At 35.7% G+C, this 23,656-nt stretch overlaps 1 protein-coding gene across 1 annotated transcript in view; it reads left to right on the top strand.

The window, feature by feature from the left end:
- The first annotated feature begins 579 nt into the window (after positions 1-579).
- The window catches only part of LOC146166442 (cytoplasmic dynein 1 heavy chain 1-like), a 62,385-nt gene continuing 39,308 nt past the window's right edge, over positions 580-23,656 (top strand). The window contains exons 1-34 of the mRNA XM_083380386.1: positions 580-972; positions 1,638-1,719; positions 1,984-2,157; positions 2,623-2,878; positions 3,435-3,621; positions 4,574-4,677; positions 5,139-5,369; positions 5,546-5,637; positions 6,037-6,172; positions 6,814-6,916; positions 7,478-7,613; positions 8,226-8,298; positions 8,874-9,054; positions 9,510-9,610; positions 9,963-10,091; positions 10,468-10,557; positions 11,270-11,414; positions 11,866-12,045; positions 13,386-13,522; positions 13,958-14,140; positions 14,493-14,567; positions 14,830-14,952; positions 15,514-15,615; positions 16,449-16,619; positions 17,041-17,187; positions 17,935-18,134; positions 19,149-19,350; positions 19,844-20,068; positions 20,302-20,415; positions 21,253-21,348; positions 21,700-21,846; positions 22,318-22,403; positions 22,846-22,960; positions 23,323-23,462. Coding sequence (XP_083236512.1) covers positions 753-972; positions 1,638-1,719; positions 1,984-2,157; positions 2,623-2,878; positions 3,435-3,621; positions 4,574-4,677; positions 5,139-5,369; positions 5,546-5,637; positions 6,037-6,172; positions 6,814-6,916; positions 7,478-7,613; positions 8,226-8,298; positions 8,874-9,054; positions 9,510-9,610; positions 9,963-10,091; positions 10,468-10,557; positions 11,270-11,414; positions 11,866-12,045; positions 13,386-13,522; positions 13,958-14,140; positions 14,493-14,567; positions 14,830-14,952; positions 15,514-15,615; positions 16,449-16,619; positions 17,041-17,187; positions 17,935-18,134; positions 19,149-19,350; positions 19,844-20,068; positions 20,302-20,415; positions 21,253-21,348; positions 21,700-21,846; positions 22,318-22,403; positions 22,846-22,960; positions 23,323-23,462 — 4,883 coding nt within the window. The 5' untranslated portion in view covers positions 580-752. The remainder of the gene's footprint in view (positions 973-1,637; positions 1,720-1,983; positions 2,158-2,622; positions 2,879-3,434; positions 3,622-4,573; positions 4,678-5,138; positions 5,370-5,545; positions 5,638-6,036; positions 6,173-6,813; positions 6,917-7,477; positions 7,614-8,225; positions 8,299-8,873; positions 9,055-9,509; positions 9,611-9,962; positions 10,092-10,467; positions 10,558-11,269; positions 11,415-11,865; positions 12,046-13,385; positions 13,523-13,957; positions 14,141-14,492; positions 14,568-14,829; positions 14,953-15,513; positions 15,616-16,448; positions 16,620-17,040; positions 17,188-17,934; positions 18,135-19,148; positions 19,351-19,843; positions 20,069-20,301; positions 20,416-21,252; positions 21,349-21,699; positions 21,847-22,317; positions 22,404-22,845; positions 22,961-23,322; positions 23,463-23,656) is intronic.

Genomic DNA, 23,656 nt, shown 5'->3' with positions numbered 1-23,656 from the left:
GTAAATTTTGGCCTTTTCCAGTATGGAGAGTTGCACAAACAACTATGGCCGTTTCAAAGTATTTTGTCAAAATCAACATTAAAATCATTCAGCCATGCAAACTTGTGTGATCATCATCAAATAAGTAAACATCCCCCCACACATGATTCAAAGTTGCGGCGCTAATCTAGAATCCTACCACAGCATTCAAACAATTATTAAATCAATGCACATTATTTGGGTTAGGCTGCGAGTTAGCGTTTGGGTTGGGGTGGGTCAAGTAATAATATATTTAATATTTAATAAAAAATGCCTAACCCTCCCATACACTAACTCTCCAATAAAATGCAGTGTGGTGGATTCTAGACCATGGCCAAAGTTTCCAATCTAGACTCTACTTTGAAGACTGGCTCCAAAATACTTTTTTAAAATGACTTCATCACCAGCATTTAAATGACTTCATCACCAGCATTTAAATGACTTCATCACCAGTTGTAGACATGCAAATCATGAATGAAATTTTTTATATTAGTGATATATTAAAAATTAATTTTCATGATGATTTTGTCAACTAAACCTTTTTATTAGTTTCAGATAGAATTAGGGCTCAATTTTTTTCCGAAGTTAGTTTATCTGTTCGAAAAATTGCTTTAATATTTTCCGTTTCCGAATTGTGATCACAAGAATTTTCTGACAAATTTGAGGGTACCATTAGAGGGACAGTTTTGCTGACTCGAGCAGCTCTTTGCTGAGTCGCTTGTTGGAGCAGAACAATGGGAGGTGGGGATCAGGAAGTTGCGAACGTTGCAGCGCTCAAGTCGCTCATCGGGAAGTTGGTTCCGCTTCTTCTGGAGCAGGATGCGGGTGGATCGGGGGGTCCCCCAAAGAACCTCCAGTTGAAGATGGAGGAGCGAGGAATTGAAGATCTGATCCGGAAGTTCATCATAGATCCGCAAGCTCGCTCCTTGATGGTTGAACGACTCGCAACCAAAGGTTTAGAGAATTTTTTTACAAGAGTTTTTTAAAGCTGTCGTCAACAGTGCCACCTGATTACCAGATTTTTATTTGATAAATACAGCTAACAACACAGATAGATAAAGGTTTGAAAGTTACTCTAAAATTTTATACTTTTTAATCACAAAAGCAGCTATTATTTGCGGAGTAAATTACAATCATTTATAACTTTTATGTTTTCTTATTAACTTGCCTTAACAGTTTCTTAAATGCCTGGAAATTTCTAATAAGTAAAAAAACACAAAAATTTGCGAATCTTTAATAAAAAAAATTAATCCGAGCATGAAACGAAACAAATTGAAATTACATATAGAAACAACAATATATTTTTTTACTAATGCTCATTCTACAAATGTGTTTTATGCTGAGTTCTAAAGTAGCACAACAATTGGAATTAATTCATATATATAATCAAACAATTGGCAAAATATATGACTAACATGCACCTCAACTCAAAATTTATTGTTTTAAGAACTCTATAATAGAGGTTAAAAAAACAGTAAACTTTAAGACTTTATAATGTAAGAAAATTTAAAAAATCATTTATAAACTGTTTGTTAATTTAAAATTTTTATGCAACATTACTTGTCTAATTTTATATAGCAAGAAAGTCATACATACATACTTACTATAATTATATTTAGATGACAATGATGATTCTGATGACACTGAGGCCACTTATAACATCACAATTGATGTTCATTACAGCAGTGAAAAGGCTTCAGGGTACGTGTATAACTGTTTAATGTAAATAAAAATATGAGTCTATGCATCCGTTTTCAACACTATTGTTAGTGTACTGTACACCTAGAGCCAAAACTAAATAATTTGGCAAATATGTGAACGTCAGACACACACTAAACTTAAGTATTTATTTCCCTGGAATATGATAAATAAATTTGTGCTGTTAAATAAAAAAAATATTCTTTAGGGGGCTTTTGTGAAAATTTGAGTTTTGGGTTTCAAATAAATTGTATTTTTGTGATTTAGACTTGCTTTGATCAAGCGAGGTGCGATCGTTGAAGCGGATAAGTCTGTTGCCGGGCAACTGCACACGATTACGTTGACGGAGGACTCTCCGTACGAAACGCTCCACTCGCTCGTAAGCTGTGCTTTTGCACCTTTCTTCAAGTCGTACGTCAGAGAAAGTGGAAAGCTGGACAGGTTAGGAAGTTAGCTGGTTGATTTATGAAATAAATTACTTTTTTTTTAACTTTATACCGTCACTTAAAAGACATATTGCATTTAACTTGCTAATTTTTGCACACATATTGCCGAGCCAAATTTTACAAACTATCAATAATAACCCATTTTTCTTTTAGTAGTTATGCTTGTAAATTATCGATGACAGATTTAGGTCTTAAGAAATTGCATGATAAAGTTGTGCATCAATTGCCATACAAAAATTGTACAAATTATGAAAACTTGACATACTTGAATCAAAAAAAGTTGGAGAAGCATATTTCAATAAACCAATGGGTGATTATTTAAAATAGGTCATTTTTAAGTTAATTTCTTTGTTTCCACCTTTTGTTTTTACTTTAGTTTAATCTTTGCTTTTATTTTGGATTCATGTCACTTTTAATTTTTTTTTGGTTTTATTTTAATGGTTTGCATCTATTTTTACAGGGAAGGTGATAAGATGGCTCCTTCTGTTGAGAAGAAGATTGCCGAGCTTGAGATGGGGTTGCTTCACTTGCAGCAGAACATCGACATCCCGGAGATATCGCTCGTCATCCACCCGAGTGTGATTTCTATGGTGAAGAAACGCGAGGCTGAGGGGACAAGGGCGAGGGTGCAGGATTTTGGCGATAAGGTTGAAGACTCGTCGTACCTGAACGCTTTGCAGAACGGAGTCAATCGATGGATTAGGGAAATACAGAAGGTGAGCAGAAATACTCATGAAATCATATGTGATGTTGTGATACAGTTAGGGAAAAAAATTTGAAAGTGCTTTGATGGATTGTTATAGCGACTCTGAAAAGACGCTTTTATTGTATTGTTTTTTATTCTTTTGACTTATATTTGTTACTTTTGACTTTTATTTGTTAAGCAATTTTTTATGTACTTACTGGAAATTCAGTGTTTAATAAAACTTCAAAAAATTTTACTTTTCGCAGAAATAAAGTGACACAAACTGGAAAAATATATGCTAAAGACTGTCGCTTGTTACTCATAGTTTGGAAGCAAAAGTTTGTCTTACAAAAAAACTACTTCGTTTTACTTTCTATGAAATATGAGATTTTTAACTTTGTCATTTTTATTTGACCAACGCAAAAAAAAATTGATTTTGGATCTCGTAGCCCAACCACGTAAATTAATATCATCTTGACAAACAGTTTGATATGTACTTACAGTATCATCATCACTTAATATTATCAAGCTACATTAAATATCCGTGCTCAGTGTGTCTAAAAATTTGTTTATTTTGTGTTTTTTAGGTGACAAAGCTTGATCGCGATCCTTCATCTGGAACAGCGATGCAGGAGATCAGCTTCTGGTTGAACTTGGAACGAGCTCTCCTCCGCATCCAGGAGATGAGGGAGTCAGTCGAGATCACGCTCTCACTCGAGATCCTCAAGCACGGGAAGCGATTCCATGCAACAGTCAGCTTCGACACTGACACCGGTGAGAAATAATTAGTTGCTTTAGCGTTCAATTTTTTTAGCGTCAATCAGCAAAATACCAAAACTGGTGAAAGGCTGCCTGATATTTAATAAATAATCTCGTGTTTATCTGTTCTCCAAATAAATAGGCAAAGACATCTGGTAAATTCATCCATATTTTAGGGCATGTGTTTCTTAAACTTTTTTTTAACGAAAAATGTTTTTGGTTCGCGTTGGCCAGGGTCAGCATTACATTTTTGGAACTGATGTCATAAAGTGACATCAGTAAATGGACATAAATGGAAAAGAAATGAAGCCATGTTTTAGGGCAAACCGTGGAATTGAACTGATTTTTATTGGTGTAAGCAATTATTTCCTGAATCCAAGTCCACAATCTCTGTAAGCAAATAAACTTTGGATTTTTTGGTCAATTCATATCTGTATATTATGTTTTGCAATTTCCGAACTTTACAACAATCTGCATAAAAAATAAAGAAATTACAGAATTGTTGTTACAATTATATAAAATAACAGGAATTGGTGTTAGAGCTTAAATAAAATTTCAAGTTTATTCATTTATAAATCATTTCCAATCTTAATTTACTGTTATTAGTCTGCTAGTGTTTATGCTAATACGATTTTAGTCCAATATTGGCTATTTTTTTTTAGGTTGAGAAGCGCTGGTCTAAGCATTTTGATTTATTTTTTGTCCCCTGAAAATTTATTGTGTGAAAGGTAATAAAGTAAATCAATAATTGTTATGGTGGTATTAACAGTTTTAGTATTTGATGTAAGTTATCCGAACAAATCAAATAATATAAGTTCTTTGTAAAAGGTACTTTGGCCAATATCAAGCTATCAAGCTACCATTGAGCATAATACAAAGGTTGTATGCACAGCACACGTACAACAAAGCATTACATCATCCACTTTTAGACTTTCAGGTGCCATTAATATTTAATCGATGTTTCAAGGCTTGAAGCAGGCTCTTGACAAAGTGAACGACTACAACTTGCTCATGAAGGACTTTCCACTCAACGAACTGCTTTCTGCCACTGAACTACACAAAATCAGACAGGTTGCAACTTTGTTACTATATAACAAATTTGGAGCACATCCTTTATTACAGGCATAAACCATCAAATAAATATATACATAATTTTATGTATCTCCATTATAAATACTACCATGACCTAAAAAGATTGATTTTCCAGTTTAAAAACCACTTTTTAAATTTAAGTTTGCTAGAAATTTTATTGGTTTGCCTGGCTTAACAGCTTGTATTCATTATGTTGTACCATCCACGATTTACCTTACTCCCTTTTGGTTTATGTTAAACGTTCCATGGAACTTTCCCATCACAGCATAATTTATGACTTATTGTTCTTAAATTGAGCACCACTACCCTTAAAATTTATAAAAAACTGTTTTTTTTTGTGGTTTGTCAAACGACTTGCTTGATGCTGATGTTCTACGGTAAAAAAAAAAAAATTAAGTTAATACCAAAGTATGACAACTGATGCACCCTTAAAATTCCAGGCACTGGTTGCGATATTCCTGCACCTTCGTAAGATTCGCAACTGCCAGCAATATCCCATCCAGCGTGGCTTAAGTTTGGTCGAAGCGTTGTCGCGCGATCTCATGTCGCAGCAACTCAAGGTGCTAGCAACGCAACGACTCATGCATGTCTCCTACGATGAGTTCGAGAAGGTTATGATCGCTGCGTTCGAGGTTTTCACAACTTGGGACGATGAGTATGAAAAACAACAAGTAAGTATTTGTATATTTTTTGGTTTGGTTATTTTAAGTTGACGGTTTAAAAAGATTTAGTTTAATTTTTGACCATGATTTGCGTCACCCTTTGCAGTAGTTTAATATGGTTAAATTTATAGAGATTGATTTTTCGTTTGAAAAACACATGTTTAAATTACACTCTTAAATTTCAGGGTTTGATGAGGGATTTGCTGAAGAAGAAGCGTGAAGAGCAGAAGAAGATGGTTTGGAGACTGAGCTTGGCTCACAAGAAGATGCAGGATCGGTAATAAAGCCTCTCTCACTCTACTTGTTTGTTTTAAACGATTGTTAAATATTAACGCATTTACTGTAAGAAAAAACTAAATTTGGAAATTGAAAACAAACATTGCCTCTGATATGGTTCAGTTTACTTTCTACTTAATGTTTTCCAATTATGCTAAAAATTAGAATTGAACTTAAACAAAAAGAACAACAGGAACAATTTCATAAGCTTAATAATATAAACGCTGTTTAAAATTACACAAGAAAAACATAGTTTTGAATATCATTATTTTTTGTATAAATGGGTCAGATGGTTTTTAATAGGGAAGGTGACAAAACCTAGATCAGCCCTAAATTAAATTGAAAGCTAACATTAATAGTTAAAGTATTACATAAACATTGCATTCATAAAATTAATTAGATTGGACCAAATGCGTCGCTTTCGTCGTCAACACGAGCAGCTTCGAAACGTCATCATCCGTGTTCTTCGTCCGCAAAAAACCTCCTCATCGGGAAACTCAACACCAGATGCTGACGGAGGGCAACAGGACAAGAAGGTTACTTTGGGAAAATCGTTGAAAATAAATGTCAAAGCTAAAAAACACGAGTAAATCTATATCATCTTGGTAAAGACATTTCAATACGAACTTGCATCCGGAAATGTTGTCTAATTTATTTCAGTTATCATGACTAATTTATTTTTAGTTAATATGACTGAAATATATTCAAACCTCACTTAAAAAATATGGGACGCAATTTAACTGATGATGGTAAAAGTTCAGAAAAAACGGTTTATTAAGATGATGTCAATTTACTCAACCCTTTTAACTTTAACACTCATTTTTGAGCTACATTACAGATCCGTACACAGTGTACCTTTTTTAATTAATTACAAAAAGTTTTAAACTAAAAAGCAGTTTCAAAAAGCATTTTTCCCTATGAAGATCAAGCTAAATTTGTAAATTCAGGTATTAAAGGGTATATGTCTATTAATATTGTCTTGTTTTATGTGATAAAGACATTCCGTTAGTTACTGACTGTTAGTCTAGCCTGGTAAAACAAAGCATTTAATACAAAAAATATTTGTGCAAGCATAAACTAAATTTAGTAAAAATTAAAGCTAAGCCCCAGTTTCATAAAGCTCACTCACCAAATGATCCGTTGTGTAACCTTTATAAAACGTATGTTTCTACCCCAGATGTCGACTGCCTTGCTTGAAGCAGATGCAAATGCAATCGAGGAAGTGAACTTGGCTTACGAGAACGTCAAGCAAGTCGACTGCCTCGATGTATCGAAAGAAGGTAAGTAGAAACTAAACAAAATAATTTGAAGTGCTGGTGATTGTGTATATTTTGTGTATATATTAAATTTATTTAGTTTTTGGATGCATTGGATCGCCTTGTTAGTTAAATATAAATTAAACCAGGATTGAATAATGTAATATTCCAATAAAAATTCCAATTTAATTATTCATTTGTTTTTTTATAATAACCTTTATAGTTGATGTGCACTGTTGCTATTTTTAACCTAATCACACCCAGCTTTGTTTTTACTGAGCAGTTTATTAATTTCCATGTCCGAAATATAAAAAAAACAAAAAGCAGAACTGATCTTAAAAAAACAGTTTGTTTCAATCCTTTGTCAATAAAACATCTTTTATTAGACTTGTAATCTACACTGCACCTACCCAAAAATACCTGTAACTTAAACTAAACTAATAAAGTATGCTCAAACTCTTCATTTATAAACAAATAAACATGCAGAGTTTATAAAAAGGTCATCTAATTTATTGTGAACAATTTTCTATTACATGAGGCTTTCTGCGACAAACCACCTTTTTGAACCAACACTTTATGTTTAAGGAACTGAGATTTGGATGGAAGCTCTTCGTCGTTACGATGAGAGGATCGATCGAGTTGAAGCGAGGATCACCGCTCGACTCCGAGATCAACTCGGAACAGCCAAGAACGCTAACGAGATGTTCCGCATCTTCTCAAGGTTAACATAACCCCAATAATAGTAGCAAAAATTGAGTTTGTATTATGCTAAAACTTTTCTGTATATACATTGTAAAGAATATCTACTTACCTGAATTTCTGTAAGTTTTACTATTGAGTGTGTGTAATGGATCCATTAATTTTCAAGTAAACAAATTTACGAAAAAACATTTTAAATTGTTTTGTCGTATCGTTGTTCAAAACCCAAAATCCCTCAAAACTTTCGGTCACTTGAAATGGAGAGAGAGGCCACGCCTGCCATAAAATAACAACAAAAATTTAAAGTTTAAAAACCCAACTAAAACCAGGACCAGACATTTTTTAACGGAATATATATTTTGCTTATACTGGCATCGCCAGTTCCTTCATTGGAATAAATAAGATTCAAATGAATTTTTAACATAACTATTATTTTGCAATAGTTCGTATTTGCAACGATTAGCCAATACTCCAGTTCCGTTGAAATCGAAGCACGGCGAACATTAACTCATATTTGGAAATTGAAACTGCACCAAAACCATGGGTTTGATTTGATGGATTATTTTACCCTTACATGCCTAGTATGTTGTGTTTGTGTTGTTCACTGCCGACCAAGGTTTATTTCAACCCCCAGGTTCAACGCGTTGTTCGTGCGACCTCACATCCGTGGAGCCATCAGGGAATATCAGACCCAACTCATTCAGAGGGTGAGTTCGGAGCTAAATGATTGCATCCCTCTGCCATTATGTTTGTCCTGTTAAGTACTTTATAACCATTGTTTTTTGTGTGTTTTGAATAAATAAAGGTATGCCTACGTTGTCATAATTTTTCGATCTTTTATTTCATTAATTTTTTATGCGTTATTTTGACCAATATGGAGTTTGCGCAGAGATTATAATACTAACTCCAGTGAAAACTCCTTGAAATTTACAATGTTGTTTTAACTTCAAATAAACAGCCTAGAAATTTACGTTTAAGCGTCGTCAAGCTAAAACAACAAGTTAGAAATACATCATCAAAGATTACATAATGTTGCTCATGAAAAAACTTGTCACATTCCTAAACCATATTTAAAAAAAATAAGCGTGAACTATATAATCATTAGATTCCACAATTGCATTTTGGCAAATGATATGTTTTTTTATGTTATTACACACGTAACAGTGTGGTATTTTTAGCTAACAAACATGTGATAAAATTTACAACAAAAGCATGTAATCAAATTGTGCATCCCCCGGATTCCACCCTTTACCACCACTTAACCTCCAGTATCGTCTCGCAGGTGAAGGACGACATCGAGGCTTTGCACGACAAGTTCAAGAAGCAGTATGGTGGCAGCAAAGAGGAGAATTTGTCTCGCAAGCGTGATCTCCCTCCAGTGGCAGGATCCATCATATGGGCGCGCCAGATCGAACGGCAGCTTTCAACTTACATGAGACGCGTCGAGGATGTGCTCGGAAAAGGTTAGCGGAAATTACTTTCATAAATATACATTTTTATTTTTGCTTTACATATTTTCTTTAGAATTTTTTATTTATTAGGTAATGATTTTATGTAAATTGATGCGTAATCCGATGTACAGTCTTTTTATTTTAAATAATCTTAAAAATTCTACTAAATTAATGACAACATGGCACCCTGTTTAGGTACAAAACTTACTGTTTTATCTTATCTTAAAAGAAACCCTAATTTTCACAATTTGAAGAAAGTTTTTATTTCAGTCTTATACAGCTTAGCAGTTAAATATTTATCAGCCATAAAGAAGTTTAATTTAAAGTGAAGATTGCTTGTATTTGTTTACTGCAAACGAGTCTGCTTACCATCTTACCCTGTTTGCTGTCACTGTTAAAGAGTTGACCATATGTGAGAGTCGTAAAATTTTATTTGAGAGTTGTAAAGAACAAGATTTCCTGCTTAGGTTGGGAGAACCACGTTGAAGGTCAGAAGCTGCGACAAGATGGCGACAACTTCAGGAGTAAACTGGACACAAAGCCAATATTCGAAGAGTGGTCACGAAAGGTAGTGGACCTTTTCAATAGTGTTTTTACTTTATTGGTATTGTAGCGGCCCCTCGTTATTTCTCGCCGTACATTTATTACCGCACCAAACCGGGCAGATTACCTTTGTTTTCGTTTTCTTCCTGTTCACCACTTTGTGAAGCATATTTAAGCGATGAAATATAATTGCATAAAATTTAGTATATACTAATTTATACTAATACTTTGTTTCCTGTTTGGTAAATTTGTTAAGATTATTGATAGACAACTTTTATGATTGAATAAATTTGACCATTTTATGTACAATTTTTATTTATTCTTTGTACCACTTTTACCTTGATAGTGATTGTCTGACACATATTTCGTGTCCATAGGTTCAACACCGTAACCTTTCTATGAGCGGGCAGATATTTGCGATCGAAGTCACAAAGTCGACCAGGATCTCAGTGGCTTTATCATCGGGTGAACCACAGAAGGCTCTAAAGCTCAAGGTCAACTTCCAGGTAAGACCAACTGCAAAAGACTGTTAATTACAACTTTATTTGGTGGTTTTAACTGCCGTTTTATTCCTGTTTTTTGCGATTTTATAAGGAAAGAAATTCTTGCAACTTGGCATTATTTTTAGATTTAATTACTACGGTTTTATTCAGTTCTATATAAAAAATCAGAAATTTGTATATAATCTCATTGTTAAAATATATGTGTGGTTCATATAGTTAAATATATTGGTTTTATGGGTTTTTAAAATGTCCTTATCCACTTTGAAAACATATTTATTAAGTAATTGATGTGTTTAATTCAAGCATAATAACTTTAAATCTATGTTAAAAGTCCCACTTATTTGTGCTGTTGTTCAAACTACTATTTACGTTGTTCCAGCCTGAGATAATCACGCTTGCAAAGGAAGTTCGCAACATGAAGTGGCTTGGCTTCAGGGTTCCACTGGCAATCGTCAACAAGGCTCACCAGGTAAACCTGAATACAACTGTATAACATAATTTACCGTTTGAAATATGACCATTAGCCCAACCAGGTGACTGAAAATATTAATTACACTGATACCTGATAAAAGCACGACCTCCGATACAAAATGACATATTTTCGATGACCGAGTAAATAATATAGATAAAACAGGAATAGAGAAACTTCTCACCTGTTTTTTATAATTGAAAATGATGGGATATATCGTAAACCATGACTAAAATGCATAAGTTACTTTCGTTTTGGAGGTACTTTCTCTATCGGTAAAGGTGCGATATAAAGGTATGATTGGACACCCCTTAATCTAGTTTATTATTTTATTAATAAATGATAACTGCTGTTTGTCTCGTGTATCAAAAGGGCAATTTTTAGGTAAAAATCTTTTAACTATGTTTGTAGTCGCCTGTATCAAGCTTCATCTTAACGGCAAACAGACAGCATGTTCTAAATGAATCTTATATAATATTCCCTATATATATTAACAAGTAGATAACAACAGGCATGTGTTCAACGCTATGTAAGCCATAAAACTACTGGCGTAGTTTAGAACACAACACGTGGCCAGTGATGGTCTTTTCGCACTTTTACGTGTACAATAAAATCACTATAGTCTTCTTTTCGGAAATACACATTTACTTAGGAAAAACGCAGTGGTTGCTGTGTTTAATGACAAAGTAACATTAGATATCTTGCATCGCAGGCGAACCAGCTTTACCCTTACGCCATATCTTTGATGGAATCTGTGCGAACATACGAAGGCGTTCTGCGTAAAATCGAGGAACGACCGAACATTACTCCGCTGGTCGCACAGATTAAGAAGGAACTGCACGCGACATTCATGGAAGGTAGGAAACTCTTGTGCAATTTGTGGCTGTATTTAATGTTAACTTACAAGCGTGCTTCATTTGGTATACAAAATTAAAAACTGGGTCTATAAAAGATTTTTTGTGCATGTTTTATTTACAGCCATGCCATCTTATCACCTTCACACAAAGTTTTTTTTTAAATACCTGTTCTTCGACCTTTGTAGTGCTGCGGTAAAACGCTGGAGAAAAATATAATATCCAGGAGCATCGTTTGAATAATATTAAGCCGGGGCAGCTACAGTTTATATTTGTAAAAATAGATTATACAGTAATAAGCTATGTTTTTATCAAACTTTATTGCCTTGATCCTGCAAGTAAATAACGATGACTTGTTTTTTTTTTCTATCGTAATTATTTTTATTTTGGGTCTAAATGTCACTAGTAAATATGTGATGCATTATTTTAATGTTGCTTACACTTGTGTTGTCAGGTTGCCAGTTGGTGTGGGAGTCGTACAAGTTGGATCCTTACGTCCAGAAGTTTGCCGAACAAATATTCAACTTCGAGGAGAAGGTCGAGGACTTACTGGAAGTTGATGAACAGATCTCCAACGAAGTACGAGCTCTCGACACTTGCCAGTACAACTTCAACAACTTCACAGAGATCATAAGTAAGTTATTATAATAACTGACAGTAGTAGTTGAATACAGAAATCATTAGGTGAATATACACTTAGTTAAAAGTTTTTTTTTTCATAAAAAAATAACACTGACCGCCATGTTCTGCTTTAACCACTGAGCCTGTGTAGCTCGGTGTGTAGAGCGACAGTTCCGGTATGACCAAAGTCGTAAGTTCGAACCTCAGCACAGGCTAGGTTGAACCAGCAGAATGTAGCTAGTATTGGCGCATGGTTGTTTCTCGACTCGCTCCCCTCTGCTCAGTTAGTTGAGCGACGGTATGACCGAGGTCGTAAGTTCAAACCTCACCACAGGCTAGGTTTAACCAACAGAATGTAGCTAGTATTGGCGCATGGTTGTTTCTCGACTCGCTCCCCTCTGCTCAGTTAGTTGAGCGACGGTATGACCGAGGTCGTAAGTTCGAACCTCACCACAGGCTAGGTTTAACCAACAGAATGTAGCTAGTATTGGCGCATGGTTGTTTCTCGACTCGCTCCCCTCTGCTCAGTTAGTTGAGCGACGGTATGACCGAGGTCATAAGTTCGAACCTCACCACAGGCTAGGTTGAACCAGCAGAATGTAGCTAGTATTGGCGCATGGTTGTTTCTCGACTCGCTCCCCTCTGCTCAGTTAGTTGAGCGACGGTATGACCGAGGTCGTAAGTTCGAACCTCAGCACAGGCTAGGTTGAACCAGCAGAATGTAGCTAGTATTGGCGCATGGTTGTTTCTCGACTCGCTCCCCTCTGCTCAGTTAGTTGAGCGACGGTATGACCGAGGTCGTAAGTTCGAACCTCACCACAGGCTAGGTTTAACCAACAGAATGTAGCTAGTATTGGCGCATGGTTGTTTCTCGACTCGCTCCCCTCTGCTCAGTTAGTTGAGCGACGGTATGACCGAGGTCGTAAGTTCGAACCTCAGCACAGGCTAGGTTGAACCAGCAGAATGTAGCTAGTATTGGCGCATGGTTGTTTCTCGACTCGCTCCCCTCTGCTCAGTTAGTTGAGCGACGGTATGACCGAGGTCGTAAGTTCGAACCTCACCACAGGCTAGGTTGAACCAACAGAATGTAGCTAGTATTGGCGCATGGTTGTTTCTCGACTCGCTCCCCTCTGCTCAGTTAGTTGAGCGACGGTATGACCAAGGTCGTGAGTCCGAACCTCACTGTAGGCTAGTTGTTTTTTATAGCTTTGCGGAGACGAATTTCTCCGATAACGCATTCCCAATCTTACAACAACCAAACTCTTGTGCGCAGCAACAGCATGTCCCCGTTTTAACCAATCTACAAGCACAGCAGTTTATGGTTAACCTAACGTACATAACTATTGTACGCAGGTCGCATCCAGAAGTGTGTTGACGACCTGAACCTTCACTCTTACTCGAACCTGGCAATCTGGGTGAAGAAACTGGATGAGAGGGTGGAAGGCAAGTTGGCTGCGAGATTAGAAGCTGGACTGGTCGCTTGGAACGCTGTGAGTTCGATTTATAAGCTTTTTTGCTGTTTTGGTCCATGTATTGTTTGTTTGTTAATAAATTCAAGTTACTATTATTTTAAATTTAATTTTTTTGTAAAAAAAGGTAGAAAGCACGTTCCATGTATATAAGTGTCGATAATAATCGCCTTTGTCCGATATTATAATTATGATCAGACTTTCCCCTAATAAATGAGAGACAGACTTGCACTAGAATATTTTATCACGTAAAACTTCCTTTATTCCGTTCAATTTTTAAGTCGGATTCCTATTAGTTGTATTATTTATTTATTTTTCTTTGAGTTGTCAAACCCTTGTTTTTTAGGTTCAACAATATTTAATTTTCAGCTCTTTTTTCCCACGCATTTAATAAATTGTGCGTCCTTCCATTCCAATTTGTTCCGCCTCACTGACCACTCCCATTGTTCCTGACAGGCGTTGCTTAGCAACAAGGACAGCAAGCGAGCAGAGGACGAGGACCATGGAGTCGATGGAGGTGAGGGGAAGAAGCAACAACACAAACCTGGAGGGGAGCCCAACATCAAGCAACTCGTGTATGAGATGAGAGTAAAGAACCAAGTCATCTACGCATCACCAAACGTCAACATGATCATGAAGGTGATTTCATGTTTATAACTTTTCGTGTTGAAATTGTTTTTGATCAAACCCATTTTTTAACTTTTGGGTTAAAATTGTCTATTGTCCAATTATTGTGAATAATTCAAGCCTTTTTAAAGTACCTTCTGCAAAATTGAAAGTATAACTCATTTAATTTCTATCATTTTTTTTAAATTGAAAACTTTCACTTGTCAATTTTTCCACAAATGTAAAAGGTTTAGAAACTTTCTCGCATTTTTATGCAGAAAACTTTTGATTAAGCTTGTCAAAACAACCTTTGAAATTAACAAAAATTCAATAGTATTTTTTGTAAATTTTTAATTTAAACCCGGGACTTTTATGCTTCATCCAGGAGTTGATTCACGATCTCCACGCTTGGGAAAATCACATCTTGCGGCTTCCAAGGATTCTAAGCACAAGATATCAGGTAAATATCCATGATTGAGCAAAAATTATTCTCTTTTTTAAGCGATAGCCGTATTTTTTTTATAAATCTTGAAATTTGGTGGCGCTTTTGTGCGACAAATTGGATTGTAGTGTTGACGAACTTTCGCACAACCGTGCTTCGTATGATCTGTAGCCCAATATACTCCTAATGCGCGCTGTTATAACCACTTTACAACAACACTCTAAAGTTATGCAACTACTGTAAACTTTATTTCCCCTTTAACCCTCAACGTTATGTGTAGGTTGGAGCCGACCAGCGCCACACGGACAAGGATCTCTACTACAGGGATTGCCTCACACGTCTGCCATCAGGACCTTCAGCTCTGCACAGATGCTACGAAGCCATTCTAAACCTTTACAACGAGGTAAACAAGTGGTTTGTGCAATCAAAACATGATATGTTAATGTATGACAATTTAGGTGGTTTAGTTAGCACATAACATATTATAAAAGGTTTAATTAAAAATATAATGAAAATGTAGAAAAAAAATAATATTGCTTTTAACAGCAAAAGTAGTTTCTAAAAGAGCGATTTTTACACTTTAAATAACGAAGATTTAAGTCGTATTTATTTGCTTAAACACGTTTTTATCGCCTCTTTGGACTACTGTTGTTAATTCTATTGTGACCTTCAAAAGGCTAAATATAACACCAAATATGGTATATTTTCCCGGTGCCTCCCTAATCCCTATAGTGTAAGACTAAAAGGTGTTTCATGGTTTTATAAATTATGTTTTGCACATAATAACAAAATTACAATGTGCTTTGCTCGGTATAGTAAATTAAGTTTCTCTAAAAAAACATTTTTTTATCACAAATAATACTAATAATAAAACAATCCATGCTGTACTATAATTCATTTCAGAAGTTATAAAAAATTAAATATTTTTCTACTTGTTTGTAAATACATCCATATTCTCCACCAGGTGTCTGAGTACGTGAAGGAGTGGCTGCAATACCAGAACCTCTGGGACATGCAAGCTGAGAGGCTTTACGAGAAGCTGGGGACAGACATACAGACATGGCAGGTCGGTTGGAATCCTGGTTACGGTAGTTGTCGCCCCTACACCAAGGACCAGGGTGTTGTCCATGCGCTTTGTTTTGTTCACTTTACCCACTCTAGTTTTGCAAGTAAAGTTTTTGGAATTAAGATGAAATACCTACGATTCACAATTGCTTAATTCAGCCGTACTTGCCTTTGCAGTTCTGAGAGCCTAGTTCAGTGGTTCTTAACCTTTTTTCTTTCGTGGCCTATTTTTGTTGCACATAGAATTCAGTGGCCCAATAAATTTTTATGAAACAACAAACTATCAAAAAGGTTTAGAACAAAAAATAGCGGAGCATATATCAAAGCAGATTATTTATTCAACCGTGCATTAGTAGGGTTTTTGCTTTTAAACAATAAATTTACGTTTTATTTACATTCCTTCTCGATACTTCTCAAGCCATTATTCCTGTAAAACTAAGTATAGGCCTAGTGACACCAATGAAACTAAACAATTAAATTTAGCTTTTTTAATTGGTCTGTGGCCCACCTCAAATGTGCTTATGGCCTAGTTTCAAACCAACGGCCTGTAATTGCCTTATAATTGAACCAAGTTAGCCTTTTCTACCAAACGTTGTATCCTATCGATCTACAAAATAACTTAATTTACTTACCTTCGGTGTGGTTTGAACTTTGAACTCACGATGCAAGCCGCCCCAATCAATACAAACTAAATACTGACAAATTTAGTCGTAGGAATATCTATCTATTTTTGGTTCTGAGTGAAGTACTTGTGACAAGTATCCACAAACACAATACACATGTATTGTAAATATACACGGTTAGACCCTATATTAACCTTACTTTTTGTTTTAGGAATTGCTGGTTGAGATCCGACGTCGTCGTTCAACTTTCGACACGCTCGAGAATTGTCGTGAGTTCGGACCTGTAGTTGTGGAGTATGCAAAGGTACAAGCTAAAGTCAACCTCAAGTACGACTCATGGCATAAGGACGTGCTTTCAAGATTCGGACAACTTATTGGACAGGTACTATTTCCATAAATTAATATTTGTTTTTTTTTGCGAAACCAGCATAAATACGTTTTCACAATAACTAGTGTTCGAAACAGGTTTTTAATTGGGTAAAAAGAAGAGTTTGGTTAACGTATCTTTACAAAACTTTTGTACTATGAAAAAACAGTACCAAATTGAACTTAAAAATCATAACTTGGCCTTATTGTTAGACAAAAGCTTATTTTGCTGTTTTGGTAGAAATAAATGACTGTTTCGTACGTGATGCTGATGTGCAAAAAAACACGTAAATTATAGCAAGACTGTGTCAGTAAACCTTTGCCGTATTACTGGCAGGAAATGATAACATTGTATAATATAAGTGATTCTAATGTGTAAAAACACGAACAAGGTTGTTTAGATGGCTTTCTAACCATTATTTTCTTATTTCTCGCAGGAAATGATGACATTCCACGGTCAGATCGGCAAGTCTCGCACAGAGCTGGAACAATCATCAGTGGACACAGCCAACACTTCAGACGCTGTGGCCGTCATCACTAACGTGCAAGCACTTAAGCGGAACATGCGGGCATGGGAGAAGCAGGTATACAATACTTTGCAATCAGGACTTAAAAGTGGATCACGTTTGTTTAGATTATATTGAGGAAATACTACAAATTTAGTTATATAATCTATATTCTCTTTTTAAACTGTCCTGTAGGTCATTTTAAGGAAACGCAAAACTGAATTTCAATTATTTTCAGATATAAATTATATTACGTTAATATAATATAATTATATACATATTTTTTTAAATTGAAATGTCATTCTACCTTGTATCAAAGGTTAAAAAAGATTTTTTTTTAATTTTAGGTAATCCTGTAGAAATTAAATTATTGACTATCTGTAGGTTGTTGAAAACCGAATTTATATATTTAACACAGATTCTTGCCTCTACACTTACATAGATGTATAATTCTACATGGTGCTTTATGATAATGTTTAAAATGAACAAACCTATTACTGAACTTGACAGACAGACTTGTCTAAACGTATTTGCACCAATACAACACTGTATTACTATCCACAGGTCGACATGTACAATGTACATGGGGTTATATGATGGTATTAACATTAAAAAACTATGGCATATTTACAATTACCTAACATGTCTACACTGAGATTTGTAGTTATTTAATACCCTATTACAATCCCCAGGTTCCATGTACAGTGGGATATGTATCAATGCAACTGTTATAACACCCTTTTTATCAACTATATTACATTCCCCAGGTTGACATATAAAAGGGGTTATATGAACACCCTTTTTTAACCATGTTACCACCCCCAGGTTGACATGTACAGAGAGGGCCAAAAACTGCTTGAGAAACATCGCTTCCAGTTCCCACCCTCGTGGCTCTACATCGACAACATTGAGGGAGAGTGGACAGCTTTCCAGGATATTATGAAGCGTAAGGAAGTCTCCATTCAGAACCAGGTGGCAAGTCTACAGATGAAGATCGTATCAGAAGATCGCATTGTGGAGCAGAGGTAAGAATTTGGGACTTAATGGCCTATGCCAGTGTTTCGCAACCTTTTTTAACTTGTGACTGCCTACAGAAATTATAAATATTTCACAGCACTCTTGCTTGTATTTTTGCCTAGTACTTAGCTGTAACAACATCAACGAGATTGAAACAGCACATTAACTATATTTTTGGCACTTTACGCACGCAAAAAATTGTATCAAGAAGCTTACCAATAGAGCAAAAATTGGAATCCGAAATATCTCTCGGCACCCTTAAGCGTTAAAAATGGCACCCAAGACTAGAGTGCCACGGTACCCCGGTTAAGAACCACTGGTCTATGCCGTTAATTTGCTTATCCTGAATTAAGCCTACATATGAAGCTCAGACTAAGTTTTCACTGGCATCCTTGAGCTAATTTCATACCAAAAATTTTGGCTTAATTTACAGTTATTTTCGGTTCACGTACATCATTAATCGTGTTGGGTTAGATATCTTGACCTTTTAGCAATAAAATCTACCAAATATTTTTTATTTCCAATCACATAATAACGCTCGAGAGAAACATTTAGGAGATTATAACCTATCCAAACAGCAAGCTTCATTTCCAACACCAGCGTAAAAACTATACTGACTGGATTATATTGACGTTTTATAGCTCTGCTCATTTTGCGCCCAAATTCATAATTTTCGATCCTTTTTTAAACTATTTTGTATTTTCCTGAAGAACGAGCGACTTAAATTGCTAAAAGCCAGTCCTGAGAAAAGCTCAAAAAATATTTTTCCAACCCTTAACGTATTAGTCACCTAATACAAACCAAAAACTATGTTTTTGTTAAACGTCGAGTTTTTGAGCAAGATTATTTTTTGTGTTTAGTTTCTGTTTGATCTCAAATTTTTCATTTTTTTTTAGTTGTAATATTCTTGTTTTTCTCGTAGGACGAGCGAGCTATTATTAGAGTAGAATTCAGCAATCCAGTAGCAGTAAAACAAAATGCACAATAACCCCTAATACTAACCTAACGATTCTTATTTTTAGGACGAGCGAGTTACTATCAGACTGGGACCGTGGCAAGCCAGTTGCAGGCAACCTTAAGCCAGAAGATGCGATGAGGTCGCTTGCAATATTCGAGGGTAAATTCCAGAGGTTACAAGATGACAGGAACAACCTCGTGAAGGCCAAAGAAGCGCTCGAGTTGTCAGATAGTGGAGTGGCAAGTCCTACTGATGAGAGGGTGCAGGTGAGGGATGTTTTTGTGTCTATTTTTCACTCCTATTATTGTAAGATATTTGTTTACTAAATAAAGGTTAAATGTAAGAGGTTTGTCTGTCACTTTATCATTGCAAAATTCCATATTCGGAGTTCTGTGCATTTCTGATTTGGCGTTCGTCCCTGACAAAAAAGTAGTACATTTCAGAGCCCACCTCTGTTTATATTTTAGGGAACCGATTTAAACTTCTGAACATTTTAAATTCTACAATTCGTAGTGTTTTATTGAGAGTAAAACTTCCATACACAACTTTCTACAACTGTAACCCCTGCCTTATTAGAATGAAGCAATGAACACACAGTAACATCTACTCCATTATATTCAGCGGAGTTTTTAACGTTTTAATTTGATTAAGTTCTTGTTTGTGATTCAAAGCTCTTTTTTTGTAAATTAATAAACCAATTTGTTTCAAGTTTTTGATTATTGTATTTTTCTTAAAACACTTATTTCCCTCCTTATAAAGGTTGTGGTTGAGGAGTTGACGGACTTGAAGGAAGTTTGGTCAGAGTTGTTGAAGGTTTGGGAAGGAATGGAGCAACTGAGAGAACAACCCTGGCTTTCTGTGAACCCGCGTAAGCTCAGACAAGCATTGGATCAAAACATGGAACAACTGAAGGCTTTCCCTGCAAGACTGAGGCAGTATTCGTCATACGAACACATCAGCAAGACTATCAAGGGGCTTATGAAGGTGTGTGGGTGCTTGTGGTAATATATAAACTTTCAAATCTCGCCGATCGGGTAGAATTTTTTTCACCCGCAAGTTTTTACCCAGAAAGGACAGTTGCCGACGGGTCCTACTATTTTTTAGGCTGTTTTGCTTGTTGGCGAAGCAAATAGCCATTATCTTATATTTCAATTACTGGCATGACAAAATTGTGTCACCATTTTACAAGTTTCCACTCGCTGTATTGTATTGTGCAGGCGAACTGGATGGTTGTGGAGCTAAAGGGAAGTTCAGTTAAGGAACGTCACTGGAAACAACTGATGAAACAACTCCGTGTTATCTGGGTGCTCAGTGATCTCACGCTAAGACAGGTGAAAAACTAAACTAAATAAGGTAAAAAAATAACCGCTTGAATACGTTTGCTAAAATGCAACAATCTCCAAGCATTGTGACGTTTGACAATGCGTATTGTTTTACTGGAACGTTGAAACAATGCGTTAAAATTCATATTTAACGTAACCAATAAAAAATAGCGATTTTTTCGAAAAGATGCACGCATTCTTTAATTATGCAAAGCTGCATTATTCCTTATAAAACAGGGGTGGCCAACTAATCAGATACCAAGAGCCGCATTTGTTACTTGGTTAAGCGCAAAGAGCCACACCTTACACACATGGAACGGAAACAATACCCGATCACTTCATTTCATTCACTCCCACAAAGCGATCGCGCGAAGCGCGAAAAAGGCCTTTGTTTTGTTAACTAGACAGAATTTTAATTTAGTTGAGACACGACGCATTGGATGAAAAAATACACGTTTCTCGATCTAATTTCATGTATAAATGCTATTTGCGCTTTTTGGGTTTATCTTAAGTCAAAATGATTGTTATAAATAAACGGAACCGGCAATAATCCTTACCTAACCAAACTAAATCGAAACATTTAAAAAAATCATAAATGCAACATGAACGTAAGATATAAATATAACATATATAACTGGGTGAAGGGCTCGCGAGCCGCGGGTTGGCCTCCCCTGTTATAAAAAAAAACTGATTTTGTTTGTAGGATAATGTTGTTACTTTTTAGTTTTTCTCCCTGAGTTTTAAATACATTCATTACTACTAAACTGTAGGTATAAGTTTAAATTAAACCATGTCATAAAATATGTAAAATGCGCACCTTAACATCATTCGATTCCCTTATTTCAGGTCTGGGATGTTGATTTGCTGAAGAACGAGCAACTTATCCGAGATGTTCTCACAATTGCACAAGGAGAGATGGCTCTCGAGCAATATCTAGCACAGGTATTTACAATCGTCGTAAAATATCAGTCGCTTTAAGAAAAGGGTCGTCTTAATTGGCTTCACTAGGTAAACGTGGCATTACATCCATAGCATTGCATCCTTGTTATTCCTTGTAATGAATTGCCCTCTATGGTTTGTATTTTTAATGGCACTGCTGATCTTTGATTTCCTGACGTTTTTATATTTTTACAAGCAAAGCTCGTATTTTTAAGTAGTGTTTTTACTGTACTCATTTTTTATGTTTTGATTTTTTTATGTTTTTGGTATAACAATTTTTCGCCAAGTTTAAGCCAAACTGTACAAAAGCTTTACAATAACATTTGTGTTTTTAAACCTCTCTTTGTTCCACAGGTGCGCGAGCAGTGGCAGACGTACGAGCTTGATTTGGTGAATTACCAAAACAAATGTCGTCTCATTAGAGGTTGGGATGACCTTTTCACCAAGGTCAAAGATCACATCAACTCTGTGGCCGCCATGAAGCTCAGTCCATATTACAGGGTCAGTATGGTATTTTATGGTAAATTACGTGGTCGGTACAGTTCGCAATGTAACTTATACGAATTAGCTTTAATGCGATAGTGTGACTTACAAGGTCTGTACATGATAACAATTTAAATTGAAGTAAGGTCAGTAAACCAACGTAGTTTACTAAGTCGGTGCTGGTTTTAGGCGTGCTAAGATAGTGAAACAAAAAAAATTCCCACCTTTTATTCTAGCTTGTCTAAAAGAAAATGTTTACAAAATTACTAAATTTTATATACCTCAACGTAATCTTTGGTTTGTAGTTATTTAGGACAAACAGGTCAATCAATTTATTGAAATGAATTGAAGATTAAACGGTTATCTTTCAAACCTTTGCAATTTATTATGATTTTGTCTTGCTCATAATTGAGTCGTCCTACCCTATCCTTTTGTGTGGCGCCAAATTTCCATGTTGGTTTACAAAGTTTGTTACAAACTTGATTCCAGGTGTTTGAGGAAGAAGCTTCATCGTGGGAAGAAAAGTTGAACAGGATCCTGGCTTTGTTCGATGTTTGGATTGATGTGCAAAGAAGGTGGGACTAAAACTAGTTCTACATCCGCAGTTCTGTCTCAGTGCTGATAGTTTGTTCAGTAATTATGCCCTGTACAGAAATAACTAAAAGCGACAAGTGAAACGCCGAAAAATCTGAATGATAAATAAATATTACAAAAATCGAAATGTTTATAAAATAATTCTTGTTCTGGTAAGTTCCTCAACAACACCAATCTGCTAGAATGAATTTGTTCTTACCCACTTTAACATTCAGTGTAACCTTGTTGTTGTGTAGGTGGGTTTTCTTAGAAGGCTAAATATAAATAAAAAAGAATCCATAACCTGCTAAACAGGCATTGAAAAACATATTTTTCGCGATAATATAGAGGTTATATTTTTTTTGCTATCATTGTAACTTTAATCCCTACAAGTAAATGTCTAAGCTACTTCGATTGTTGTTGTTTAACCTCCTTGTTATTTAGGTGGGTTTACTTGGAGGGAATTTTCACTGGAAGCGCAGATATTCCGCATCTCCTGCCCGTAGAATCACAACGGTTCGCGTCAATATCGTCAGAGTTCCTGCAACTCATGAAGAAGGTGAAAAAATAAAAGCTACTCCAATGTTTTATGAGAAACTCGAATTTTACAAAACACTTAAAATCGCTTGTTACAAACAAATTAAAGTCTAATAAATTTCCTTGATTTTTTTAAAACCAACTTATTACTTTCTCGAAATAAAAATATTCAATCGAGTTTCGTACGGTTGTAGTCAAGTAAGTCATATTGACGTCATAAATAATTATTAATTCTAATAAAAAAACTGATAAATAACTGTTATTAGCTTGTTGGTAAAGTTCTATTGATTCCATGCATTTTTAATCACCGTTGCTGGTAATTTTTTTCAAATTACCATCATCACATTTCCCGGATGTTTCCACTAAACTCCTTTCTTCCACCAGGTGGCGCGTGCTCCCCACGTGCTCGATGTCCTCAACATTCCTGGCAACCAGAGGTCGCTAGAGAGGCTGGCGGATTTGTTGGGAAAAGTCCAGAAAGCACTGGGAGAATATTTGGAGCGGGAGAGGTCTTCATTTCCAAGGTTTGATAAATGTATACTACAATTTGTAATTTGCTGTTTGCTACTGGTCACACCGAACTACTTACAACCTAGTTTTGCCATGAAATAAGAGCTATTGCTGCCAGGCATAATGTATAACCGAGTGTTGCTCAACCAGCAGTTTTATATAATCAATCGACGTTTCGACGTCCTATACAAGACGCCTTCATCGGGAT

The sequence above is a fragment of the Ascidiella aspersa genome, chromosome 1, assembly GCF_963924565.1.
Source record: "Ascidiella aspersa chromosome 1, kaAscAspe10.2, whole genome shotgun sequence".
NCBI lineage: Eukaryota > Metazoa > Chordata > Ascidiacea > Phlebobranchia > Ascidiidae > Ascidiella > Ascidiella aspersa.
The sequence above is the reverse complement of the archived record's forward strand: the minus strand, read 5'-3'. Positions and strand labels throughout refer to the sequence as shown.